General features: G+C 41.7%; 2 gene segments (V, D, J or C); one reads left to right on the top strand and one right to left on the bottom strand.

Moving 5' to 3' along the window:
- The window catches only part of LOC102299362, an 18,056-nt gene extending 4,153 nt beyond the window's left edge, over positions 1-13,903 (top strand). The window contains 2 exon segments of the V gene segment in view: positions 11,722-11,759; positions 13,031-13,903. Coding sequence covers positions 11,722-11,759; positions 13,031-13,356 — 364 coding nt within the window.
- A 2,345-nt stretch (positions 13,904-16,248) lies between these two features.
- Positions 16,249-21,768, bottom strand: LOC102298728. The segment is given in 4 exon segments: positions 16,249-16,789; positions 17,578-17,612; positions 21,185-21,512; positions 21,671-21,768. Coding segments are annotated over 4 exon segments (744 nt in total).
- Between the last annotated feature and the right edge of the window lie 3,276 nt (positions 21,769-25,044).

Genomic DNA, 25,044 nt, shown 5'->3' with positions numbered 1-25,044 from the left:
ATTTAGTTTTACTTACACTCACCAGTTCTAGCACAGGCAACCCAGAGCAGGAGGAAGAGGAGAGAGATAAAGAGCCAGGGACAAACGTACGAAGGTCACATCAAAGGGATATATCCCGGTCCGCAGACGTTCGACACCGTTCAACCTAGCCCGTTGTCTCTCCTTGAAAACCCCTTGCAGTCCATTAATATCAAAGATTCCACTATAGGCAATTACCTGAGAGTTGAAAAAAAAAAAAAACTACTAAAAGTCTTTCATCTAATAAAATATCAGCGTTTTTCTGCTATCTCAACCGAGGATGTAACATAATCGGATTAATGATGGTGCCTTGTAAGTTATACTGTTGTTTGTAACAATTGAGTTTAACATCCAGGCATCCATGAAAACGGAATTTATGACATTTAACGGAGTTAGAAGTTAGCAGGGAGTTAGCTCGCTAGCTTCTATCTAAATACAATATAGCATGTCCTGACTGCGGGGTTTTGGAAACAAATTCAAACGTACAGCTCTGTTATCACTTCCAGCATAAATGAAGACAGAAAACTAAACAGCAGTGACGTTTGTAGGGTTACTGAAGTTGGGCTAGCTGCTATATAATGATGTGCTACGTGACCGCTAGCGACACAGCTATGTTAGCATAATATAAACAAGCTAACTTTTTTTCCACTGGATAAGTAATTAGTAATTAATTACTTTTAAAAAGTAACTTATCCAACACTGGTCAAGACAAACAGCCTCTAAAGTACCGTTTGACTGGTTTGGCTTCAAAAAAAGAAGCAAACAACAATAAATGTGCAGCGATGAACTTTAAATACCTTTTTTTACATAAAACTGAAAAGAGAAAGGAAAGACTAAATTAAACTAATTCTTCTTGTTGTGATTTCTGTCACTCTGAGTGGATTTCCCTGTAGCAGCTGTGTTTCACAGACTGTTTGTGTTTAGAGTCAGAGAGCGTGCCCTCTCTATCGAGGTTTTTGTACGACGCCTCGTCAGTTTGTATCACGTGTGGCACGTTCGTGGAGGAACCAGGCTGGATGTTGGATGTAAGTTTCTTTGACTTCTACATGAAATTAATCGAGATTATTTTGCTGAAAAGGTTAAAAAATTGGGGTTTATTTTCTGATTTTTAAATAATTTTGAATAATTTTGCAGATGATATTTAGTTTGATGAAGAAACTCGTTTTTCTCTGTTTGGTCATTTTCACAGTGTGTATATAACCATAAATTATAATTGTTATTAGAAAATACTGTTAGTTATTGGAGATGCTGCTTTAGTTCATGATTCTGTCCACAAATATTAGATTAAAAAATGTGACTCAAAGAAAACATATTATAGTATTAAATGATATTTTTCATAATAATGACCAAAGAAAGAGCGTGTAAAGATTTTTCCTGGGAATCTTTGCACGTGTTGTCCTCAGTCTTCCTTTTTAATGACATGTAACATCCTCATTCTAACATCATAATGTGACTGATTGAAGCACATGCTACACTAGTATGTTTATTGGAGATGTAAAACGTCTTAGAGGCTTTAAAGGATATCTAAATGTTGAGGTGAGCCTGTGGTCATGCTTAGCAGTGATACCTGTAAATCTCCATTTGACTTTGTTCATGAAACTAAACTGAGATTTCCCTGCTTACAATATAAAGCGCCTTGAGGCGACTGTTGTTGTAAAAGTAGATTGAACTGAAAAATGATTAGTGAGCTCAGAGAGGGAAGTGAAACACTGAAGACCAGAACCAGCAGCCTCCCCAGCTGCAGCCAACAGGGTGGAGGTTCTCTTCTTGTTGCATGAAATTTCTTCATATTGTCTCTCTGTGTCCTCCTCCAGTGGGACAAGTTGCACCCACCCTGACGGTGCTGCCCCCATCCAGAGAGGAGCTGCAGCAGGGGAAGGCCACGCTCATGTGCCTGGCCAACAAGGGCTTCCCCTCAGACTGGAGTCTGTCCTGGAAGGTGGACGGCAGCAGCAGCTGGGAGGAGGGCAGGAGCCCAGGGGTGCTGCAGGAGGACGGCCTCTACAGCTGGAGCAGCACCCTGAGGCTCCCTGCAGACCAGTGGGAGAAGGTGGGCTCTGTGACCTGTGAGGCCACCCAGGGCTCCCACACTCCTCTCTCACAGACACTGAGGAGAGACCAGTGTTCCCAGTCCTGAGCTGACTCGCTGGTTTTCCTCTGCAGGTGTCTCTCTTTCTGTCACTCGTCTTTGTTTTGTTCATCATTTCACTGTTTGACACAATAAAGATTCATTCAAAGAAACTCTCGTTCCACTTCTGCTCTTTTTAACTTGCACAGATTGAGATCCTTTCACAATAAACACAGTTGTTCTTCACTCAGGGGTTTCAAACTCGTGGCCCGGGGGCCACTTGCTGCCCATATATTGACGCGAAGAAATAAAATGCAGTTTGTCCTTTAAAGGGACTTTTTCTGTTCGGGAGGAAGTTTTCGGTGTCTTAGCTAATATAGCCAAAATATCCTATTAGAGCGATTAGAACATGCTGTAGGTATTACAGGTACTGCACTGCAGTGGTTTGTATCATATCTATCTAATAGACTCCAGTTTGTGCATGTAAATGGAGAGTCCTCTTCACACACTGAGGTTAATTATGGAGTTCCACAGGGTTCAGTGCTAGGACCAATTCTGTTTACATTATACATGCTTCCCTTAGGCAGCATCATTAGAAGACATAGCATACATTTACACTGCTATGCAGATGACACCCAGCTCTATCTGTCCACCAATGATTTAACATGGGCGCTTCTATTTTAACTGGTGCATCCTTTCTGGTCTTTACAGTAGTAGTTCAGTGGGTGCAGAAATACTGATCATTTACACACAATTTATTAAGTTCAGCCTCACAAATCTGATCATTTTCTCTTTCACAAACCTGTCTATGCACACAAATGTCTAAACATGTCCTCACTCACAAAACCTTAGATGTGCACCAATCGCCCGACACGCACAGATCACGTCACATGCCCACGTGGGGGTTTCTGCCACAGCCACACAGATCCACAAATGTAAGCTGCTTTCAAGTCCCAGTGTAAAACTGGGACATCTGGTCTTTTACTGTGTGCCTGTGTTTTGTTTTGCGTTTTTAGCTTGTTTGTTTGTTTGTTTTTGGTTTATTGCAAATAAAATGGACATTTGTATGCATGCAGCAGCATGATAAAGAGTAAATATACTGCAGTTTACAATACACAACCATAAACAATGCAGTCAAAATAAAAGTGCCACAGGCGCCTGCCTGGCCTTGTGCTGTGAGACAATGCAGGAAGTGGAGTGTTTTTGAGGCACACCTGGACAACATCACTGACACTGTGACATCCTAAAACCTGCGTATACAATAACAACAAACCCTGGTTTACAGGAAAATTCAGGGATAATGCCGCCTACAGGAGTGGGCACAGAGTCCTGTATACCCAGGCCAGAAACATACTGACAAAGGAGATCAAGGTAGCAAAGAGGCGCTACACTGAAACAGTAAAAATGGGTTTTCAGCTAACAACCATCTTTCCCCAAGAAACACTCTGTTAATTAATGACAGACATGTTGCCCTGACATCTGTAGTAAAGACGTGAGTGTTGACCTATCTGCAAACATCACACGCTCCCTGGTGCAGGTCAGTGGATGATGCTGTCAGCACAGGAATGCACCTCAAGCTGGAACACCTTGACTGCCCTGGTACACGTAATAGGATCTGTAATAGGATCAGGTTGTGGACTTCAGCTCAACTCCAAACTACCCAGCTCACTGTCCCAGCCTCCATCTGTCAGTGGATCACTGGTGAGGCACATCCAGCACCTGGAAAATTAGCAGTGGCAACCCAGTGGAGGTGTCCTACACAGATGGCTGCACAGCAAAAGTCAAAGTTTGCAGATGACAGTCAGGATCAGGTTCTGTCATCAGGGTTTGCTGGATTGTGTCTATTTCCCAGGTGAGAGTGCCAATGGTGCAAGTGAGGGTCTCATTCTCAGGGGTAACCCGAGGGGACACAGGACACAGAGAGTCCTGAAACATGGACGCTAACATAAAACATCCTTTACGTTTTACTTACACATTGTGAGATATTTTTAAGTCGCTACGTATTTCATATATTCGATGAAGGATGAATGGAGCGTGAGGTAAATATCAAAGATAAGAAAGTAGTGTTGAACTGAAAACAGGGATGAGTTTTCTGTGAAAGGAAGAAAATATATGTTGACAAAAGTTTCATCAGTGATGTGCTGAGGACAGTTACAGCTCACTGACTCTGTGTTTGCATGTGTGTCTTGCATCGCTGCTCCCAGACGTTATTTTTAAGAACCGAAAATGTCCACAGCAGGTTTCAGTACCGGCAGACTCGTTATGGTTGTGTGCTCTGAAAAAGTTCAGTATAAAATACACTGAGTGCTTTGGTTTTTCCCCCAGACTCTTAGAATATGTAAGGAGGAAGATTTCAGTGGCAGCCATAATAAGTGTTGTTAACATGGTCTGAATGCAGGTGAGCGAAATGATTTTGGAACGTAGGATTGTAAGTTTTAAATAAAAGAAAACTGACATAGTTGTGCTTTCATTTAAGATCAGGGGTGTCAAATTTAAATGAGCTGTGGGCCAAAGCTGACACTGTCGTCTTATTGGACGGCACTTTAGTGTTCAAGTAGTACAAAAAACCAAACAAGAAACAAACCCACAAATATTTCAGAAAATGTTTTGTTTGTTTTTTTATTTCAAATACTGTATAACAACACAATTTTTTTCCTCTCTTAACTAACTGAAGCCTTTCATTGAACTGCCAAATAAAGTCATTGGTCCTCTGTCTGCAGACATGTAGCAGCACGTCTGCTGTCATTGTGTTCGTACTTAACAGAATCAAAATGCAGAAATAAGTGAACACATTAGTCACTGAACCTCAGCATGTTTGTACTCTCTGCTCATGTTGCAGTCATATTAAATCATTTTTGGTTTTTTAAATAACTTTGCACTTAACAACAAACAAAAAAGTCACTTCAAAGGACAAACTGCATTTTATTTCTTCACGTCAATATATGGGCAGCAAGTGGCCCCCGGGCCACGAGTTTGAAACCCCTGAGTGACGAACAACTGTGTTTATTGTGAAAGGATCTCAATCTGTGCAAGTTAAAAAGAGCAGAAGTGGAACGAGAGTTTCTTTGAATGAATCTTTATTGTGTCAAACAGTGAAATGATGAACAAAACAAAGACGAGTGACAGAAAGAGAGACACCTGCAGAGGAAAACCAGCGAGTCAGCTCAGGACTGGGAACACTGGTCTCTCCTCAGTGTCTGTGAGAGAGGAGTGTGGGAGCCCTGGGTGGCCTCACAGGTCACAGAGCCCACCTTCTCCCACTGGTCTGCAGGGAGCCTCAGGGTGCTGCTCCAGCTGTAGAGGCCGTCCTCCTGCAGCACCCCTGGGCTCCTGCCCTCCTCCCAGCTGCTGCTGCTGCTGCCGTCCACCTTCCAGGACAGACTCCAGTCTGAGGGGAAGCCCTTGTTGGCCAGGCACATGAGCGTGGCCTTCCCCTGCTGCAGCTCCTCTCTGGAGGGGGGCAGCACCGTCAGGGTTGGACGAGCGTCACCTAGGAGACACCAATCAGCTTAGAGGACAGGGAGCACACGGCACAGCTGGCAGTAACGCCTTCACTGTGTGAGAGTGGATCTTCTCCTTTAAGGACTTTCTGACAGATGTTTTTCTGCTCCACCAGTCACTCACTCACACAGTGTTTCACTTCCCTTTAACAAAGCTCTCATGCACATCAGCGCACTCACAGTCCTCATATGACCTGAAGCTCAACAAACTGCACTGGGGCCAAACTGTTACACAGCATCTCAGGAACTATCTTCAGCATCAACTTCTAATTGTCTGCATGGTTTTAGTGTTTAATACAAAATATAACACACTTTGAACAAATATTCAGTTATTTACATTCAACATTTTAATCATTTCATTTGGTGCATTTCTACAATCATAATTACTGTTAAACTATCACCAGCTGATCATTTCACTGATAAAGACGTTATCTGCTAAACCGAACCAGTCAGAATATTTCAACATAAGCCAGATTTAAACAAGATAAATATTCTCAGACAATTTCAAACTGAGGTCAAAGACAAAGTGGGACATTTTTAAAATTCACAGATGTGTCAGAAACACTAAGAAATGATCTCCAGTCACACTGTCCTGAGTCCTTTTAATTCTGCAGCAGGTTTAAAGAGTACATTTTTTTTAAACCTTTAAATTGTTCCTGTTTAAAAATGGAACATGTGAGGACAGGTTCAGTAAAGGAGCGAAACAAAAATGTGATGTGACTGAGTTCAGCTCACAGGAAAATGATGTTCAATGATTTAACATTTGAGCACAAACTTACTTCCAACAAAGTTGTAGACTTTAAAATTCTTTAAAATTTTACTTTGTAGAGCTGAATGTAGATCCTTCAAACAAACGATTATTCTTGAAATAATAAAATAACCACAAAATTTGACTTACTTCCAACATCCAGCCTGGTTCCTCCACCGAACGTCCACCACAGTGATACAAACTGACTGAGTGGTCGTACAAAAACCTCTGACTAGAGAGAGGCACAGCTCTCTGACTCTGACAAAATGTTTAAAGTCCTCGAGTTCCAGTCATTGAAATTGTGATTTTACACCTTTGTTTTATGGATACAATTCTTATGCATCATTACAATTTTATATGTAAAACCATATTTGGTAATGGTACAAAAAACTGAAACAATTAAAGTTGTAGACTTTAAAATTCTTTAAAATTTTACTTTGTAGAGCTGAATGTAGATCCTTCAAACAAACGATTATTCTTGAAATAATAAAATAACCACAAAATTTGACTTACTTCCAACATCCAGCCTGGTTCCTCCACCGAACGTCCACCACAGTGATACAAACTGACTGAGTGGTCGTACAAAAACCTCTGACTGTAGAGAGACACAGCTCTCTGACTCTGACAAACAGCCTGTGAAATACAGCTGGTTCACAGGGAAACAAAGAAGACATGTTCATATTTAACATCTTTTAAATTATCAACTTTCTTGAAGTAAAAATTTAACTAAATATTTTCATTTAAAAATTTCAGAGCGCTCTTGCTAATAGTAAATCATCTTTATTCTAAATTAAGGTTGTAATTAACATATAAGTCTAAATAATATGCTGAATGTCAAATACAGTTTGAGTAATTAAAACTATTGCAATGTCTTTTTTTTGTGTTTATAGACACGATCCAGCTTTGAGCTTGGCCTGATTAGTGTCTGTGTGTGATTGCTGCAATGTGACAAAAAAAGTCTGACCAACCAATCACTGTACAAGATTCTGAAAAATGGTTTTACGTATGTTGTAATTGTTAAACACCGAATCATAATTCATATGTGACCCTGCTGACAGCTTGATTGGTTAATACTGATCAGAATATCATGTTCAGGTTTATCCAATACAAAGAATGAGAAAATCTAATAATGATTCTTAGACTCTCACTGAGTGTGTGTGGAGATGGCCTTGGAAGCTGTGTGTTTATGTAAGAATGATGGGAGGGGGGAGTATGGGAGCCACTAATCTAAGAGAATGAGTTTAACATGTGTGATCTAAGGAAATGGGGTTATTGTAATTGACAGACACAGTGTTTAGAAAAGAAAAAGTATTGTTGTGTATTTGAATTAAAAAGATGAATGAATGTTCATGTGAGATTGAGCTAATGATAAATCTAACAAGTAAAACTTGTCAGGTTCCCCTGTGTGGAAGGCAGAGCGTAGACTAGCATCATGACTGTGCTTGGAAATGGGTTTATTGCTGGGCTACAGTAAACAAACTGGAAGGCAACTGGAAAATACTAAATAGACGGGTTCAAACAGAGAATAACCACAGAGGCAGAACACAGAGCAAGAGGGAGATCGCAACACTGGACAGAAGGAAACACGGACACTAAATACAAGAGGGAATGAGAGCAAAGAAGAAACACCTGGGGAACACAGCTGGCAACAATCTAACAACTGAGAAGAAGATGGGAAACAAGCTTGAACATGACGCACACAGGACAAGACGCTTTCAGAATAAAACAGGAAACACACAGTAAGATGCAGACCACCTAAAATACAAGGAACAGAATGAGAAGACAGACAGGACAGGACAGCGAGAGAGACCAGACAGAAACACAGAGCCATGACTGGTGAAACAGGCAACTATACCTGGACATGAGACAGACTTCACAGAAGTGCCAGGTTAAGGACACAGAGACGAGACCAGGACATAAAAAGGGGCCTAATAACAAAGTAGGAATAGAGATAAGTCAACTAGGAAACATAAGTCACACAGAGAACACAACAATATCATTACACAAGACTCAAAAAAACGTAAACAAAAAACACTAGGTCAACAACACAGGTACCATGACAAAAGTGCATACACTGAATGAAACGTGAAGTGAAATATATATATAACGGAAGATTCATATGTGATGGCCTTATTGAAAAATTATGTTACGTAAACATAGAAAAGAAAACATGTACTAAACTGATTTTAAAGAATCTCTAAAATCATGTATTTGAAAGTCCAAACTCCACACAGAAAGGCCTCAGGCAGGTGGTGGAATCAAAATCAGGACTTTCTTGTGTTGAGGCAACAGCACTAATAACTGTGCCACATGTCAGCAAGGATAGCTGATGGATGGAGGGAGCTTTAGGTCGAGGGGGCGGTGTGGCAGCAATCTTTCACACCAGCCTACTAATCAACCAAAGACCCAGACAGACTTTTAATTCATTTGAAAGCCTGATGCTTCGCCTCGTCCACCCCAGCTGTGAAACTCAGAAACCAGTCTTACTTGTTATCATCTATCGTCCACCTGGGCCTTACACAGAGTTTCTGTCTGATTTCTCAGACTTTATATCTGATTTAGTTCTGAGCTCAGATAAAATAATTATTGTGGGTGATTTTAACATCCATGTAGATGCTAAAAATGACAGCCTCAACATGGCATTTAATCTGTTATTAGACTCAATTGGTTTCTCTCAAAATGTAAAAGAACCCACCCACCACTTTAATCACACTCTAGATCTTGTTTTAACATATGGCATAGAAACTGAACATTTAACAGTGTTTCCTGAAAACCCTCTCCTGTCTGATCATTTCCTGATAACATTTACATTTACAATAATTGATTACACAGCAGTGGAGAGTAGACTTTATCACAGTAGATGTCTTTCTGAAAGCGCTGTAACTAAGTTTAAGAATATAATCCACCCACTGTTATCATGTTGTCATGGGCCTGGTGAGTGTGGGATTTTTCATAGCACTGGGCTCCGGAGTCTCCAATCAGCCTTCACACCTGACTGCAATCAAGTCACCGGCAGTGTGAACGCTGCCAACGTACCAGACTGCTTAGTTTAAAAATGTTCTATCTTTGTGACCAACTAATTCTGGAATATGTAAAACTGTGAAGGTAATATCATAGTTTGCATGAGAAAAACAGCGAGTAGAGCCACGAGTGAGGAGGAAAGGTGGTGATGTGCTGAGGACGGCTCCAGCTGACTGACTCTGTGTGTTTGCATACGTGTCCTGCCTCTCTGCTCACAGCCCTTAAGAGGCCAGTGTTGATCAGTGTCTGTCCAGGCCTTTCAGAGACACTGACACGCCGGCAGCACAATGATGATGTCACTGACTCTACTGCTGGCCACCCTGGGGCTCCTTGTTCAGGGTGAGTCTCTCTGTGAGCGCTTGGCTTCGAAAGTCTGAGAAATCAGACAGAAACTCTGTGTAAGGCCCAGGTGGACGATAGATGATAACAAGTAAGACTGGTTTCTGAGTTTCACAGCTGGGGTGGACGAGGCGAAGCATCAGGCTTTCAAATGAATGAAAAGTCTGTCTGGGTCTTTGGTTGATTAGTAGGCTGGTGTGAAAGATTGCTGCCACACCGCCCCCTCGACCTAAAGCTCCCTCCATCCATCAGCTATCCTTGCTGACATGTGGCACAGTTATTAGTGCTGTTGCCTCAACACAAGAAAGTCCTGATTTTGATTCCACCACCTGCCTGAGGCCTTTCTGTGTGGAGTTTGGACTTTCAAATACATGATTTTAGAGATTCTTTAAAATCAGTTTAGTACATGTTTTCTTTTCTATGTTTACGTAACATAATTTTTCAATAAGGCCATCACATATGAATCTTCCGTTATATATATATTTCACTTCACGTTTCATTCAGTGTATGCACTTTTGTCATGGTACCTGTGTTGTTGACCTAGTGTTTTTTGTTTACGTTTTTTTGAGTCTTGTGTAATGATATTGTTGTGTTCTCTGTGTGACTTATGTTTCCTAGTTGACTTATCTCTATTCCTACTTTGTTATTAGGCCCCTTTTTATGTCCTGGTCTCGTCTCTGTGTCCTTAACCTGGCACTTCTGTGAAGTCTGTCTCATGTCCAGGTATAGTTGCCTGTTTCACCAGTCATGGCTCTGTGTTTCTGTCTGGTCTCTCTCGCTGTCCTGTCCTGTCTGTCTTCTCATTCTGTTCCTTGTATTTTAGGTGGTCTGCATCTTACTGTGTGTTTCCTGTTTTATTCTGAAAGCGTCTTGTCCTGTGTGCGTCATGTTCAAGCTTGTTTCCCATCTTCTTCTCAGTTGTTAGATTGTTGCCAGCTGTGTTCCCCAGGTGTTTCTTCTTTGCTCTCATTCCCTCTTGTATTTAGTGTCCGTGTTTCCTTCTGTCCAGTGTTGCGATCTCCCTCTTGCTCTGTGTTCTGCCTCTGTGGTTATTCTCTGTTTGAACCCGTCTATTTAGTATTTTCCAGTTGCCTTCCAGTTTGTTTACTGTAGCCCAGCAATAAACCCATTTCCAAGCACAGTCATGATGCTAGTCTACGCTCTGCCTTCCACACAGGGGAACCTGACAAGTTTTACTTGTTAGATTTATCATTAGCTCAATCTCACATGAACATTCATTCATCTTTTTAATTCAAATACACAACAATACTTTTTCTTTTCTAAACACTGTGTCTGTCAATTACAATAACCCCATTTCCTTAGATCACACATGTTAAACTCATTCTCTTAGATTAGTGGCTCCCATACTCCCCCCTCCCATCATTCTTACATAAACACACAGCTTCCAAGGCCATCTCCACACACACTCAGTGAGAGTCTAAGAATCATTATTAGATTTTCTCATTCTTTGTATTGGATAAACCTGAACATGATATTCTGATCAGTATTAACCAATCAAGCTGTCAGCAGGGTCACATATGAATTATGATTCGGTGTTTAACAATTACAACATACGTAAAACCATTTTTCAGAATCTTGTACAGTGATTGGTTGGTCAGATTTTTTTTGTCACATTGCAGCAATCACACACAGACACTAATCAGGCCAAGCTCAAAGCTGGATCGTGTCTATAAACACAAAAAAAAGACATTGCAATAGTTTTAATTACTCAAACTGTATTTGACATTCAGCATATTATTTAGACTTATATGTTAATTACAACCTTAATTTAGAATAAAGATGATTTACTATTAGCAAGAGCGCTCTGAAATTTTTAAATGAAAATATTTAGTTAAATTTTTACTTCAAGAAAGTTGATAATTTAAAAGATGTTAAATATGAACATGTCTTCTTTGTTTCCCTGTGAACCAGCTGTATTTCACAGGCTGTTTGTCAGAGTCAGAGAGCTGTGTCTCTCTACAGTCAGAGGTTTTTGTACGACCACTCAGTCAGTTTGTATCACTGTGGTGGACGTTCGGTGGAGGAACCAGGCTGGATGTTGGAAGTAAGTCAAATTTTGTGGTTATTTTATTATTTCAAGAATAATCGTTTGTTTGAAGGATCTACATTCAGCTCTACAAAGTAAAATTTTAAAGAATTTTAAAGTCTACAACTTTAATTGTTTCAGTTTTTTGTACCATTACCAAATATGGTTTTACATATAAAATTGTAATGATGCATAAGAATTGTATCCATAAAACAAAGGTGTAAAATCACAATTTCAATGACTGGAACTCGAGGACTTTAAACATTTTGTCAGAGTCAGAGAGCTGTGCCTCTCTCTAGTCAGAGGTTTTTGTACGACCACTCAGTCAGTTTGTATCACTGTGGTGGACGTTCGGTGGAGGAACCAGGCTGGATGTTGGAAGTAAGTCAAATTTTGTGGTTATTTTATTATTTCAAGAATAATCGTTTGTTTGAAGGATCTACATTCAGCTCTACAAAGTAAAATTTTAAAGAATTTTAAAGTCTACAACTTTGTTGGAAGTAAGTTTGTGCTCAAATGTTAAATCATTGAACATCATTTTCCTGTGAGCTGAACTCAGTCACATCACATTTTTGTTTCGCTCCTTTACTGAACCTGTCCTCACATGTTCCATTTTTAAACAGGAACAATTTAAAGGTTTAAAAAAAATGTACTCTTTAAACCTGCTGCAGAATTAAAAGGACTCAGGACAGTGTGACTGGAGATCATTTCTTAGTGTTTCTGACACATCTGTGAATTTTAAAAATGTCCCACTTTGTCTTTGACCTCAGTTTGAAATTGTCTGAGAATATTTATCTTGTTTAAATCTGGCTTATGTTGAAATATTCTGACTGGTTCGGTTTAGCAGATAACGTCTTTATCAGTGAAATGATCAGCTGGTGATAGTTTAACAGTAATTATGATTGTAGAAATGCACCAAATGAAATGATTAAAATGTTGAATGTAAATAACTGAATATTTGTTCAAAGTGTGTTATATTTTGTATTAAACACTAAAACCATGCAGACAATTAGAAGTTGATGCTGAAGATAGTTCCTGAGATGCTGTGTAACAGTTTGGCCCCAGTGCAGTTTGTTGAGCTTCAGGTCATATGAGGACTGTGAGTGCGCTGATGTGCATGAGAGCTTTGTTAAAGGGAAGTGAAACACTGTGTGAGTGAGTGACTGGTGGAGCAGAAAAACATCTGTCAGAAAGTTCTTAAAGGAGAAGATCCACTCTCACACAGTGAAGGCGTTACTGCCAGCTGTGCCGTGTGCTCCCTGTCCTCTAAGCTGATTGGTGTCTCCTAGGTGACGCTCGTCCCACCCTGACGGTGCTGCCCCCCTCCAGAGAGGAGCTGCAGCAGGGGAAGGCCACGCTCATGTGCCTGGCCAACAAGGGCTTCCCCTCAGACTGGAGTCTGTCCTGGAAGGTGGACGGCAGCAGCAGCAGCAGCTGGGAGGAGGGCAGGAGCCCAGGGGTGCTGCAGGAGGACGGCCTCTACAGCTGGAGCAGCACCCTGAGGCTCCCTGCAGACCAGTGGGAGAAGGTGGGCTCTGTGACCTGTGAGGCCACCCAGGGCTCCCACACTCCTCTCTCACAGACACTGAGGAGAGACCAGTGTTCCCAGTCCTGAGCTGACTCGCTGGTTTTCCTCTGCAGGTGTCTCTCTTTCTGTCACTCGTCTTTGTTTTGTTCATCATTTCACTGTTTGACACAATAAAGATTCATTCAAAGAAACTCTCGTTCCACTTCTGCTCTTTTTAACTTGCACAGATTGAGATCCTTTCACAATAAACACAGTTGTTCTTCACTCAGGGGTTTCAAACTCGTGGCCCGGGGGCCACTTGCTGCCCATATATTGACGTGAAGAAATAAAATGCAGTTTGTCCTTTGAAGTGACTTTTTTGTTTGTTGTTAAGTGCAAAGTTATTTAAAAAACCAAAAATGATTTAATATGACTGCAACATGAGCAGAGAGTACAAACATGCTGAGGTTCAGTGACTAATGTGTTCACTTATTTCTGCATTTTGATTCTGTTAAGTACGAACACAATGACAGCAGACGTGCTGCTACATGTCTGCAGACAGAGGACCAATGACTTTATTTGGCAGTTCAATGAAAGGCTTCAGTTAGTTAAGAAGGAGGAAAAAGAATCTGTATTCATGTTATACAATATTTAAATAAAAAAAACAACAAAACAAAACACTTTAGGAAATATTTGTGTTCTTTCTTCTTCTTCTTTTTGTACTACTTGAACACTAAAGTTGCCGTCCAATAAGACGACAGTGTCAGCTTTGGCCCACAGCTCATTTAAATTTGACACCCCTGATCTTAAATGAAAGCACAACTATGTCAGTTTTCTTTTATTTAAAACTTACAATCCTACGTTCCAAAATCATTTCGCTCACCTGCATTCAGACCATGTTAACAACACTTATTATGGCTGCCACTGAAATCTTCCTCCTTACATATTCTAAGAGTCTGGGGGAAAAACCAAAGCACTCAGTGTATTTTATACTGAACTTTTTCAGAGCACACAACCATAACGAGTCTGCCGGTACTGAAACCTGCTGTGGACATTTTCGGTTCTTAAAAATAACGTCTGGGAGCAGCGATGCAAGACACACATGCAAACACAGAGTCAGTGAGCTGTAACTGTCCTCAGCACATCACTGATGAAACTTTTGTCAACATATATTTTCTTCCTTTCACAGAAAACTCATCCCTGTTTTCAGTTCAACACTACTTTCTTATCTTTGATATTTACCTCACGCTCCATTCATCCTTCATCGAATATATGAAATACGTAGCGACTTAAAAATATCTCACAATGTGTAAGTAAAACGTAAAGGATGTTTTATGTTAGCGTCCATGTTTCAGGACTCTCTGTGTCCTGTGTCCCCTCGGGTTACCCCTGAGAATGAGACCCTCACTTGCACCATTGGCACTCTCACCTGGGAAATAGACACAATCCAGCAAACCCTGATGACAGAACCTGATCCTGACTGTCATCTGCAAACTTTGACTTTTGCTGTGCAGCCATCTGTGTAGGACACCTCCACTGGGTTGCCACTGCTAATTTTCCAGGTGCTGGATGTGCCTCACCAGTGATCCACTGACAGATGGAGGCTGGGACAGTGAGCTGGGTAGTTTGGAGTTGAGCTGAAGTCCACAACCTGATCCTATTACAGATCCTATTACGTGTACCAGGGCAGTCAAGGTGTTCCAGCTTGAGGTGCATTCCTGTGCTGACAGCATCATCCACTGACCTGCACCAGGGAGCGTGTGATGTTTGCAGATAGGTCAACACTCACGTCTTTACTACAGATGTCAGGGCAACATGTCTGTCATTAATTAACAGAGTGTTTCTTGGGGAAAGATGGTTGTTAGCTGAAAACCCATTTTTACTGTTTCAGTGTAGCGCCTCTTTGCTACCTTGATCTCCTTTGTCAGTATGTTTCTGGCCTGGGTATACAGGACTCTGTGCCCACTCCTGTAGGCGGCATTATCCCTGAATTTTCCTGTAAACCAGGGTTTGTTGTTATTGTATACGCAGGTTTTAGGATGTCACAGTGTCAGTGATGTTGTCCAGGTGTGCCTCAAAAACACTCCACTTCCTGCATTGTCTCACAGCACAAGGCCAGGCAGGCGCCTGTGGCACTTTTATTTTGACTGCATTGTTTATGGTTGTGTATTGTAAACTGCAGTATATTTACTCTTTATCATGCTGCTGCATGCATACAAATGTCCATTTTATTTGCAATAAACCAAAAACAAACAAACAAACAAGCTAAAAATGCAAAACAAAACACAGGCACACAGTAAAAGACCAGATGTCCCAGTTTTACACTGGGACTTGAAAGCAGCTTACATTTGTGGATCTGTGTGGCTGTGGCAGAAACCCCCACGTGGGCATGTGACGTGATCTGTGCGTGTCGGGCGATTGGTGCACATCTAAGGTTTTGTGAGTGAGGACATGTTTAGACATTTGTGTGCATAGACAGGTTTGTGAAAGAGAAAATGATCAGATTTGTGAGGCTGAACTTAATAAATTGTGTGTAAATGATCAGTATTTCTGCACCCACTGAACTACTACTGTAAAGACCAGAAAGGATGCACCAGTTAAAATAGAAGCGCCCATGTTAAATCATTGGTGGACAGATAGAGCTGGGTGTCATCTGCATAGCAGTGTAAATGTATGCTATGTCTTCTAATGATGCTGCCTAAGGGAAGCATGTATAATGTAAACAGAATTGGTCCTAGCACTGAACCCTGTGGAACTCCATAATTAACCTCAGTGTGTGAAGAGGACTCTCCATTTACATGCACAAACTGGAGTCTATTAGATAGATATGATACAAACCACTGCAGTGCAGTACCTGTAATACCTACAGCATGTTCTAATCGCTCTAATAGGATATTTTGGCTATATTAGCTAAGACACCGAAAACTTCCTCCCGAACAGAAAAAGTCCCTTTAAAGGACAAACTGCATTTTATTTCTTCGCGTCAATATATGGGCAGCAAGTGGCCCCCGGACCATGAGTTTGAAACCCCTGAGTGAAGAACAACTGTGTTTATTGTGAAAGGATCTCAATCTGTGCAAGTTAAAAAGAGCAGAAGTGGAACGAGAGTTTCTTTGAATGAATCTTTATTGTGTCAAACAGTGAAATGATGAACAAAACAAAGACGAGTGACAGAAAGAGAGACACCTGCAGAGGAAAACCAGCGAGTCAGCTCAGGACTGGGAACACTGGTCTCTCCTCAGTGTCTGTGAGAGAGGAGTGTGGGAGCCCTGGGTGGCCTCACAGGTCACAGAGCCCACCTTCTCCCACTGGTCTGCAGGGAGCCTCAGGGTGCTGCTCCAGCTGTAGAGGCCGTCCTCCTGCAGCACCCCTGGGCTCCTGCCCTCCTCCCAGCTGCTGCTGCTGCTGCCGTCCACCTTCCAGGACAGACTCCAGTCTGAGGGGAAGCCCTTGTTGGCCAGGCACATGAGCGTGGCCTTCCCCTGCTGCAGCTCCTCTCTGGATGGGGGCAGCACCGTCAGGGTGGGTGCAACTTGTCCCACTGGAGGAGGACACAGAGAGACAATATGAAGAAATTTCATGCAACAAGAAGAGAACCTCCACCCTGTTGGCTGCAGCTGGGGAGGCTGCTGGTTCTGGTCTTCAGTGTTTCACTTCCCTCTCTGAGCTCACTAATCATTTTTCAGTTCAATCTACTTTTACAACAACAGTCGCCTCAAGGCGCTTTATATTGTAAGCAGGGAAATCTCAGTTTAGTTTCATGAACAAAGTCAAATGGAGATTTACAGGTATCACTGCTAAGCATGACCACAGGCTCACCTCAACATTTAGATATCCTTTAAAGCCTCTAAGACGTTTTACATCTCCACTAAACATACTAGTGTAGCATGTGCTTCAATCAGTCACATTATGATGTTAGAATGAGGATGTTACATGTCATTAAAAAGGAAGACTGAGGACAACACGTGCAAAGATTCCCAGGAAAAATCTTTACACGCTCTTTCTTTGGTCATTATTATGAAAAATATCATTTAATACTATAATATGTTTTCTTTGAGTCACATTTTTTAATCTAATATTTGTGGACAGAATCATGAACTAAAGCAGCATCTCCAATAACTAACAGTATTTTCTAATAACATTATAATTTATGGTTATATACACACTGTGAAAATGACCAAACAGAGAAAAACGAGTTTCTTCATCAAACTAAATATCATCTGCAAAATTATTCAAAATTATTTAAAAATCAGAAAATAAACCCCAATTTTTTAACCTTTTCAGCAAAATAATCTCGATTAATTTCATGTAGAAGTCAAAGAAACTTACAGTCAACATCCAGCCTGGTTCCTCCACTGAACGTGTGCCACAGTGATACAAACTGACCGAGGCGTCGTACAAAAACCTGTAGAGACACGGCTCTCTGACTCTAAACACAAACAGTCTGTGAAACACAGCTGCTACAGGGAAATCCACTCAGAGTGACAGAAATCACAACAAGAAGAATTAGTTTAATTTAGTCTTTCCTTTCTCTTTTCAGTTTTATGTAAAAAAAGGTATTTAAAGTTCATCGCTGCACATTTATTGTTGTTTGCTTCTTTTTTTGAAGCCAAACCAGTCAAACGGTACTTTAGAGGCTGTTTGTCTTGACCAGTGTTGGATAAGTTACTTTTTAAAAGTAATTAATTACTAATTACTTAATCAATATTGTATTTAAAATACTTATCTAATTACTGTGTCTGAAAAGTAACTTAACATCTGTGTCGCTAGCGGTCACGTAGCACATCATTATATAGCAGCTAGCCCAACTTCAGTGACCCTACAAACGTCACTGCTGTTTAGTTTTCTGTCTTCATTTATGTTGGAAGTGATAGCAGAGCTGTGCGTTTGAATTTGTTTCCAAAACCCCGCAGTCAGGACATGCTATATTGTATTTAGATAGAAGCTAGCGAGCTAACTCCCTGCTAACTTCTAACTCCGTTAAATGTCATAAATTCCGTTTTCATGGATGCCTGGATGTTAAACTCAATTGTTACACCTGGTAGAGCAGAACGCTGATCATTTTATTAAAGATGAAAGACTTTAGATAGTTTTTCAACTCTCAGTAATGCCATAGTGATCTTTGATATATGGACCTGCAGCGGAGTTTAGGCCCAGACACGGCTAGTGACGTCAGACTGAACGACCGGATACCTTTCTGATGTGACCTTGTTGTCCCTGGCTCTCTTTCTCTCTCCCTCCCGCTCTGTTCCTGTGCTACTGTGAGTGTAACTACCGCCTCTCCCCCCTCTGCCCAGCGCAAAGCTTGTTATCTTTTTACAAAAAAAACAGCTGAACATGAGAGATTTTTGGACAAAGTTTGTGTGCACCATTCTCTAAGCACCAGTTCGAGCACCGTTTAAGCACCAGCACTGTTTCAAAAGTACCGGCTTGGCACCGGTATTGGATAAAACCTAAACGATACCCATCCCTACTCATTAGCAGCAATGACGAGTCGGCGTACAGAGATGAGGGACATTAACGAACTCTATTGGACTCCGCACACCGCTGCCTTTGTAAATACAGATGCTGCTCTATGGTCAGTCCTACTCTCAGGAATCCTGCTCATGTTGATCACTTTATTTCACACTGTAAACTGTAAAGCTGCTACGTTGGTCATTTCAAACCACTTCAAAGTCACTTTAAATCTCAATTGTAAAGTTTAGACTGTTATTAACTCTTTTACCTCATAGTGTACATTTACTCCCCTTACCTCAGTCTCAAAGTGCACGGTTAATCTTACTCTTTCTATATTTATTGTTGTTCTTTTGCACTGAATGGAACTGGAGCCTTGTCGTCTCGTCTCTCTATAGCAGAGATGACAATAAAGTTTACTTTGACTTTCTACCAGGATCGGTGCTTAAATGGTGAATGCACTGGTTCTTCTACTCCAGGGGAACTTGAAGCGCTTTGTACAACACGCCTCACTTACACATTCAGACGATGCTGAAGTGCTTTCACACACATTCATACTCCAGTGTGTGACCACGAACCTTCAGTTGGTAGCAGGTTGTTCTACCTGCTGAGCTATTGCCACCCACTTCTTCTTTGTTTGTGTACTCTTGCTCTGCCCTGGTCATCACACAGAGATCCCACTGTGTGCTGGTAACACAACATCCAGAACACAAAGAGCCACAAAAGAACACAATTACACAGGCTCAAGTTAGATTTTACCAAAGCGCTAACTGTGTTCATCTCAAAGTGACCATTGAGTAGGTCTCTATTCAATCTGTCTCTCAGTTTTCACACTTTACAATATCATGCAAGTAGAGCTGGGCGATAGAACGATAACGATTTGTATTGCGAAATAACTTTTTCTCAATAGAAAAATTTTACTATTGCGATAGACCTCGCCGCTCTTGTCATCTTAAAAAAAAAAGAACAGCCAATCCAAATTAAATAGTGCAGAGCCGAACCACTCACAGCCGCAGCGTCACGTCACGTGACTTGTTACGTGCAGCACAAGTGCCAAGCCGCGCGTGTATTTGTTTGGGAAGCAGCCAGCCGCCGTGTAACGGTGGAAATGAGTGTGCCGACTAGAAAAATCAACCGAGCGTGACCGAAGGTTACCAAAGAGAAAACAGACGATGGTTCCAACGCCGGAGAGATTGTCAAACGGAAGAGCCACAGAAGCTCCGTAGTGTGAAGGTATTTCTGTTATTTCAAGTCTGACAAAAACCGGGTTGGTGTGCTGTAAATGTGCCGAAAGCAAGTCTGGAAATACAATAAAGTGGTGCAGCTCAGTCTCTGACTGGAAGCGCTGATTCGTCATTCGGCTTTTGTCAGACTAAAGTACCTGTTACAACTGTTTGAAAAGCTCAGCTATACAACAAGGAGAGATTGAGAATTTCCTTTTAGTTCTCAGTTTATTTGATATTGACAAAAGTTAGTCAGTTTTGTCTGTTCTTCTGTAAAACAAACTAAGATTTATTTTTAGAATTAATATTTTGTTTCTAAGTGGAATTGACAGTTTAGTCTGTTTCGTTTGTTCTATTTTGAAACTTAAACGCTTTAGCGGCTGCCTTTTGTGTAGTTTGCAATATTTGCCTTTATTTATCTGAAAAAGTCTCGTGTTCCTTAAGTACATCTACCCTGTTGAACTTATTATGGGAAATAAATATTTAAATAAAAACAAGCTGCTGATTATTTCACATTTTACTTGTGAGCAACGGCACATTTAAATCTTACAAATATAGTTATTTGGCTGATATCGTGATAGATATTGTTATCGCCTGAAATGAAAAAAACATATCGTGATATGAAAAAATCTTATATCGCCCAGCTCTACATGCAAGTCAGAAAGGCTGCAACATAACAGGCTTGAATGTACGTCATAGCTATGCTCCTCCCATGTTGTGTAAGGCTGACCAGTGAAACACACTGGAGGTATTTTCCTGTTACACGGTGGGACTCACACCATTTGGTTTAGAACTGATGAAGCTTCACGGATGAAACTTAAAGAAGTGTGTCGCTTTCTTTCCAGCTGCTTAGACCAACATGTGTCTGCGCAGACTCTCGGTCATCCAGAGAGTCTGCGGAGACACATTCATATTAGATTACTTTCACTGCTGATGTTGTTGGTGCATTCATATAGACCATCAGAAAACACGATAACAGTGCTTTGAGACACGCCTGTGTGTGGTGTCATTTCCACATGTTTGAAGCAGCACAGACTTTACTAATCTTACTCATGGAAAACGTCTGCTGTGTTTATCTTGGGAATCGTCCTGATGTTCAGGAATTTGGGGTCATAATTATGTAAAAATCAGTATGTCAGTGGGAAACTAAGCTGTGCACATTAATGCTGCTGATGTGTGCGTCTTACATTGGTGTGTGTCCATTGAACTGTGTCAGCCTGACTAAGGGAGGTTTTTGTACTACGCTGTTACGCTGTGTGAACACGTCTTGATTGTTCCACCATACGACGCTCTGACAGTAATAAACTCCTGAATCTTCAGCCTGGACTCCTCTGATGCTCAGAGTGTAGACAGTACCAGATCCACTTCCACTGAAACGATCTGAAACTCCAGACTGACGAGATGTAGCTTGATAAATCAGGAGTTTAGGAGCTCTTCCAGGTTTCTGGAGGTACCAGGAAAGCAGGTTTTTCTTATAGTAATTACTGTAAACACTTGTACTGGTTCTACATGTGATGGAGACAGACTGCCCTGCAACCACAGACTGAGCTCCAGGAGACTGAGTCACGATGATTTGTCCTGATGAACCTGGAAAAGAGGGAAAAGAGGAGAAGGGTTACTGAGACAAATCCAGCGTGGAGAAAGATGATCAGCATCCAAACAGAAGATGGAGAACAGATGGAAGAAGGTCACTGCTGCTCGTTTCAGTGTTCACGCTGAAGCCAAGCGCTCACAGAGAGACTCACCCTGAACAAGGAGCCCCAGGGTGGCCAGCAGTAGAGTCAGTGACATCATCATTGTGCTGCCGGCGTGTCAGTGTCTCTGAAAGGCCTGGACAGACACTGATCAACACTGGCCTCTTAAGGGCTGTGAGCAGAGAGGCAGGACACGTATGCAAACACACAGAGTCAGTCAGCTGGAGCCGTCCTCAGCACATCACCACCTTTCCTCCTCACTCGTGGCTCTACTCGCTGCACGCTCGTTTATATAAAGTCCACAGTCTTCTCAGGATCGTCTACAAATCAAATGTATTTAATCGAATTGATGTAAAGTTTGTTTTAATACTTCAAGTCAACCCATCTGAGGGAAATCTGTTTTAGAAATGTTATTTAAGTAACCAGGAGTTATCCTGACAGAAACGGAATAAGTTCATAAAGTAAAATAAAATCCTACTGTACCAAGCTGAGGTCAGGCCGCTGTGCTTTACTGACACTAAGTGGTGAGACCAGCACTTTTTCCTGTTTAGTTGACTTCATGGCCACAATGAGTGGATGGAAACTGCTCACAGCTGCGTCTTTGTCTTGTCACTGCTGTGTTTAATCAGGTGGAAACTTTCAACTTCATGAACATGAAGCCCCACAGGCCCACAGCCTGTTTTCACTTCCCACTGTTAGAGTTCACAGGAGACTCAGAGCACACATCCAGACTGAAACACGCTGAACATGAGTTAATTCTTTCTCCTTAATCGAATTCCCCATTTTAAATATCACCATTTGTTTTTTTTAACCCACCATCTTCATTCATCCGGACCTGAACCTTACTTTAACTCATCTACACTTTGTAGAGGTAGAGCAGCGGTGGCAGTTTGCCCAGGTGAACTGCTGTTTCAGAATAGCTGGTGTTTAGGATTGACTGGTGTTTCAGAATAGGGCTTTGGAGTTGATGTCACACCGCAGTGGATTGTGGGAGCGCAGCACCTTTTTAGCAGGCTACAAATCCAAACAAACACACTGTGTTAGAAGGAAGATTGTGACCAACCACACTTACAAGCAGCTCAAAAGAAAAAGGATGTTATAGAGACAGGTTGCGTCCGGATGCAAAGAGACGGTACTTGCAAAAAATAGCGTGCACTGGAAATGTGGACCCGTGTGAAATAACGGCCGTGGAGTAGAAACCCTGAAGACCAAGTGCTATTGACTTAGACTGATATCTTCTCGTACGTTGTCTGTGGAGTCAGCGCATACACGTTGAACAAATTTGGCAATTATAAATGTCTGGAGGCGCACATCCACCAAGGATCGGTACAAGATTTGGCTTTTTTTAAGCCTCCATGTTGTGAATTCACCGTCATTCAAACAAAGGTAAGTCAGCTCGAGTACTGCGAGTAAAATGCGTTTGATTCCCCCCGAACATTCAGATTAGTGCAGCATAAATTCATTCATGAGGGGAAACTACAGTCAGAACATGTGGAGGCTGTTAGAGGGAAAACATAGTGAGTTCAGTGCATTTATGTGACATTGTCCTGAAGGATTTAGTCATTCTCTATGGTTAAAGAAATTGCACTAATTAATTCATATTTGTTATAAATAATCCTAATTATACATCTTGCTTCCGTGTTTGTGTCCTGTGTAAGTAAAAATATATTCTATTTTGGTTTTATACATCGATTAATGACCTGCAGAATCTCCTTATCATATTACGTGATTCATAAAAGTCGAACTTTATGCTTTCTCCCTCTTGAAAGCGATGACATCCTTGCATTACATATTTTAGGTTCATTTTTTGCTGGCAGATTAAAAAAAACAAACAGGCAGATTTAGAATACAACATGCAGCGTTGTATAGATGGACACATAAAAAGATAAAAAAATCACATGTAAACACTTTGTTACATTTATGATAAATGGATTTGAAAGTACGGGTGGCACGGTGGTTAGCACTGTTGCCGCACAGCAAGAAGGTCCTGAGTTCAATTCCACCATCAGGCCGGGGTCTTTCTGTGTGGAGTTTGCATGTTCTCCCCGTGTTTGCGTGGGTTCCCTCCGGGTACTCCGGCTTCCTCCCACCGTCCAAAGACATGCAGCTTGTGGGGATAGGTTAATTGGATAATCCAAATTGTCACTAGGTGTGAATGTGAGTGTGAATGGTTGTCTGTCCCTGTGTGTTGGCCCTGCGACAGACTGGCGACCTGTCCAGGGTGTACCCCGCCTCTCGCCCTATGACAGCTGGGATAGGCTCCAGCGCCCCCCGCGACCCTGAAAAGGATAAGCGGAAGCAATGGATGGATTTGAAAGTAGATAAACACATTTGTGTCGGCCTTGGCTCATAGTTCTTGTCTTTAAATGAACTTTGTCTGTGTGTGTTTCAGGTCTGCACTCTCAAAGACTGAATGAACCAGCATTGCAGCCATGGGTCACTGTGAGCATCACAGGGAAGGTTGAAGCCGCCCACTGCAGCTGTAGGCCGGAGTCGCAGAGACCTGCAGCCATGTCGCTGCTCTTCTGTTTAATGTAGAAGCAACAGTGGGATCTGTGGCACAAGGACTGTTACAGATGAACCTGCATACTGGGTTTTGCTGGGTAATATGACCAAGATACAGCCAGAGGTTGGCCATAAGATAGACTTCTCCTCTTCAGCTGCCCCAAAAAAGGCTCTTGATTAAAACATAAACAGACCATCTGTAGTGACAGGGAAAAGAAAAGATTCCACCTGCTACTGTGGAGGAGTTGGATCAACTGATGGGAAAATATTTCTCCAAGCATAGTTCTGTTCTGAATAACCCATAATGTTTTAATTTAGGGGGGCATGTAAATAATTTGCATTTACTGAATATGTACTTACTAAGTACCACAGTTCAAAAGTTGAATAAAGAAATAAATGTTTGCCTATTTTAATTAAAACCACTTTGTAGAACATCAGTTACAATTGTCATGGAAAACAGGGACCCAGGCGCAGTTCTTCTTCACAGAAACGCAGTGCGTTTATTTACAGTGAAATAGACAGGCAAGTCCAACGTCCCTTGCTCCCAGTGCGTTCCGTGTTGTAACTCCCTAGTGTGTGTGCTCCCCAACTCACTCCTCCACTCGCCTCTCCTGGAGGAAGGAGGAAAAATCCACTATTAGCCACACGCTAGCCAAATACCAAGCTCACACTGCTCGCACAGACTGCACCAGTTCGGAGTAATAATCCCGCGTCGACTGTTGCCGGGAGTCCAGGTTAAATACCTCTTTCTAGAGCATTTTCCCTGGTTTTACTACCACACTGGGGCACATGTTCACCAAAATGCAGCAAACCTTCACCATCTTATCCAGAAGGGTCACCTCTTCACCTTCACATGGAAGAACTAATCTGATTGGCATGGTGGTGTGTAGCATGTGGTTTGAAGCAGGGATTTCGTAGTG

The sequence above is a fragment of the Haplochromis burtoni genome, unplaced genomic scaffold (assembly GCF_018398535.1).
Source record: "Haplochromis burtoni strain Fernald_Lab_line unplaced genomic scaffold, NCSU_Asbu1 Contig_444, whole genome shotgun sequence".
Taxonomy (NCBI): Eukaryota; Metazoa; Chordata; class Actinopteri; order Cichliformes; family Cichlidae; genus Haplochromis; species Haplochromis burtoni.
The sequence above is the reverse complement of the archived record's forward strand: the minus strand, read 5'-3'. Positions and strand labels throughout refer to the sequence as shown.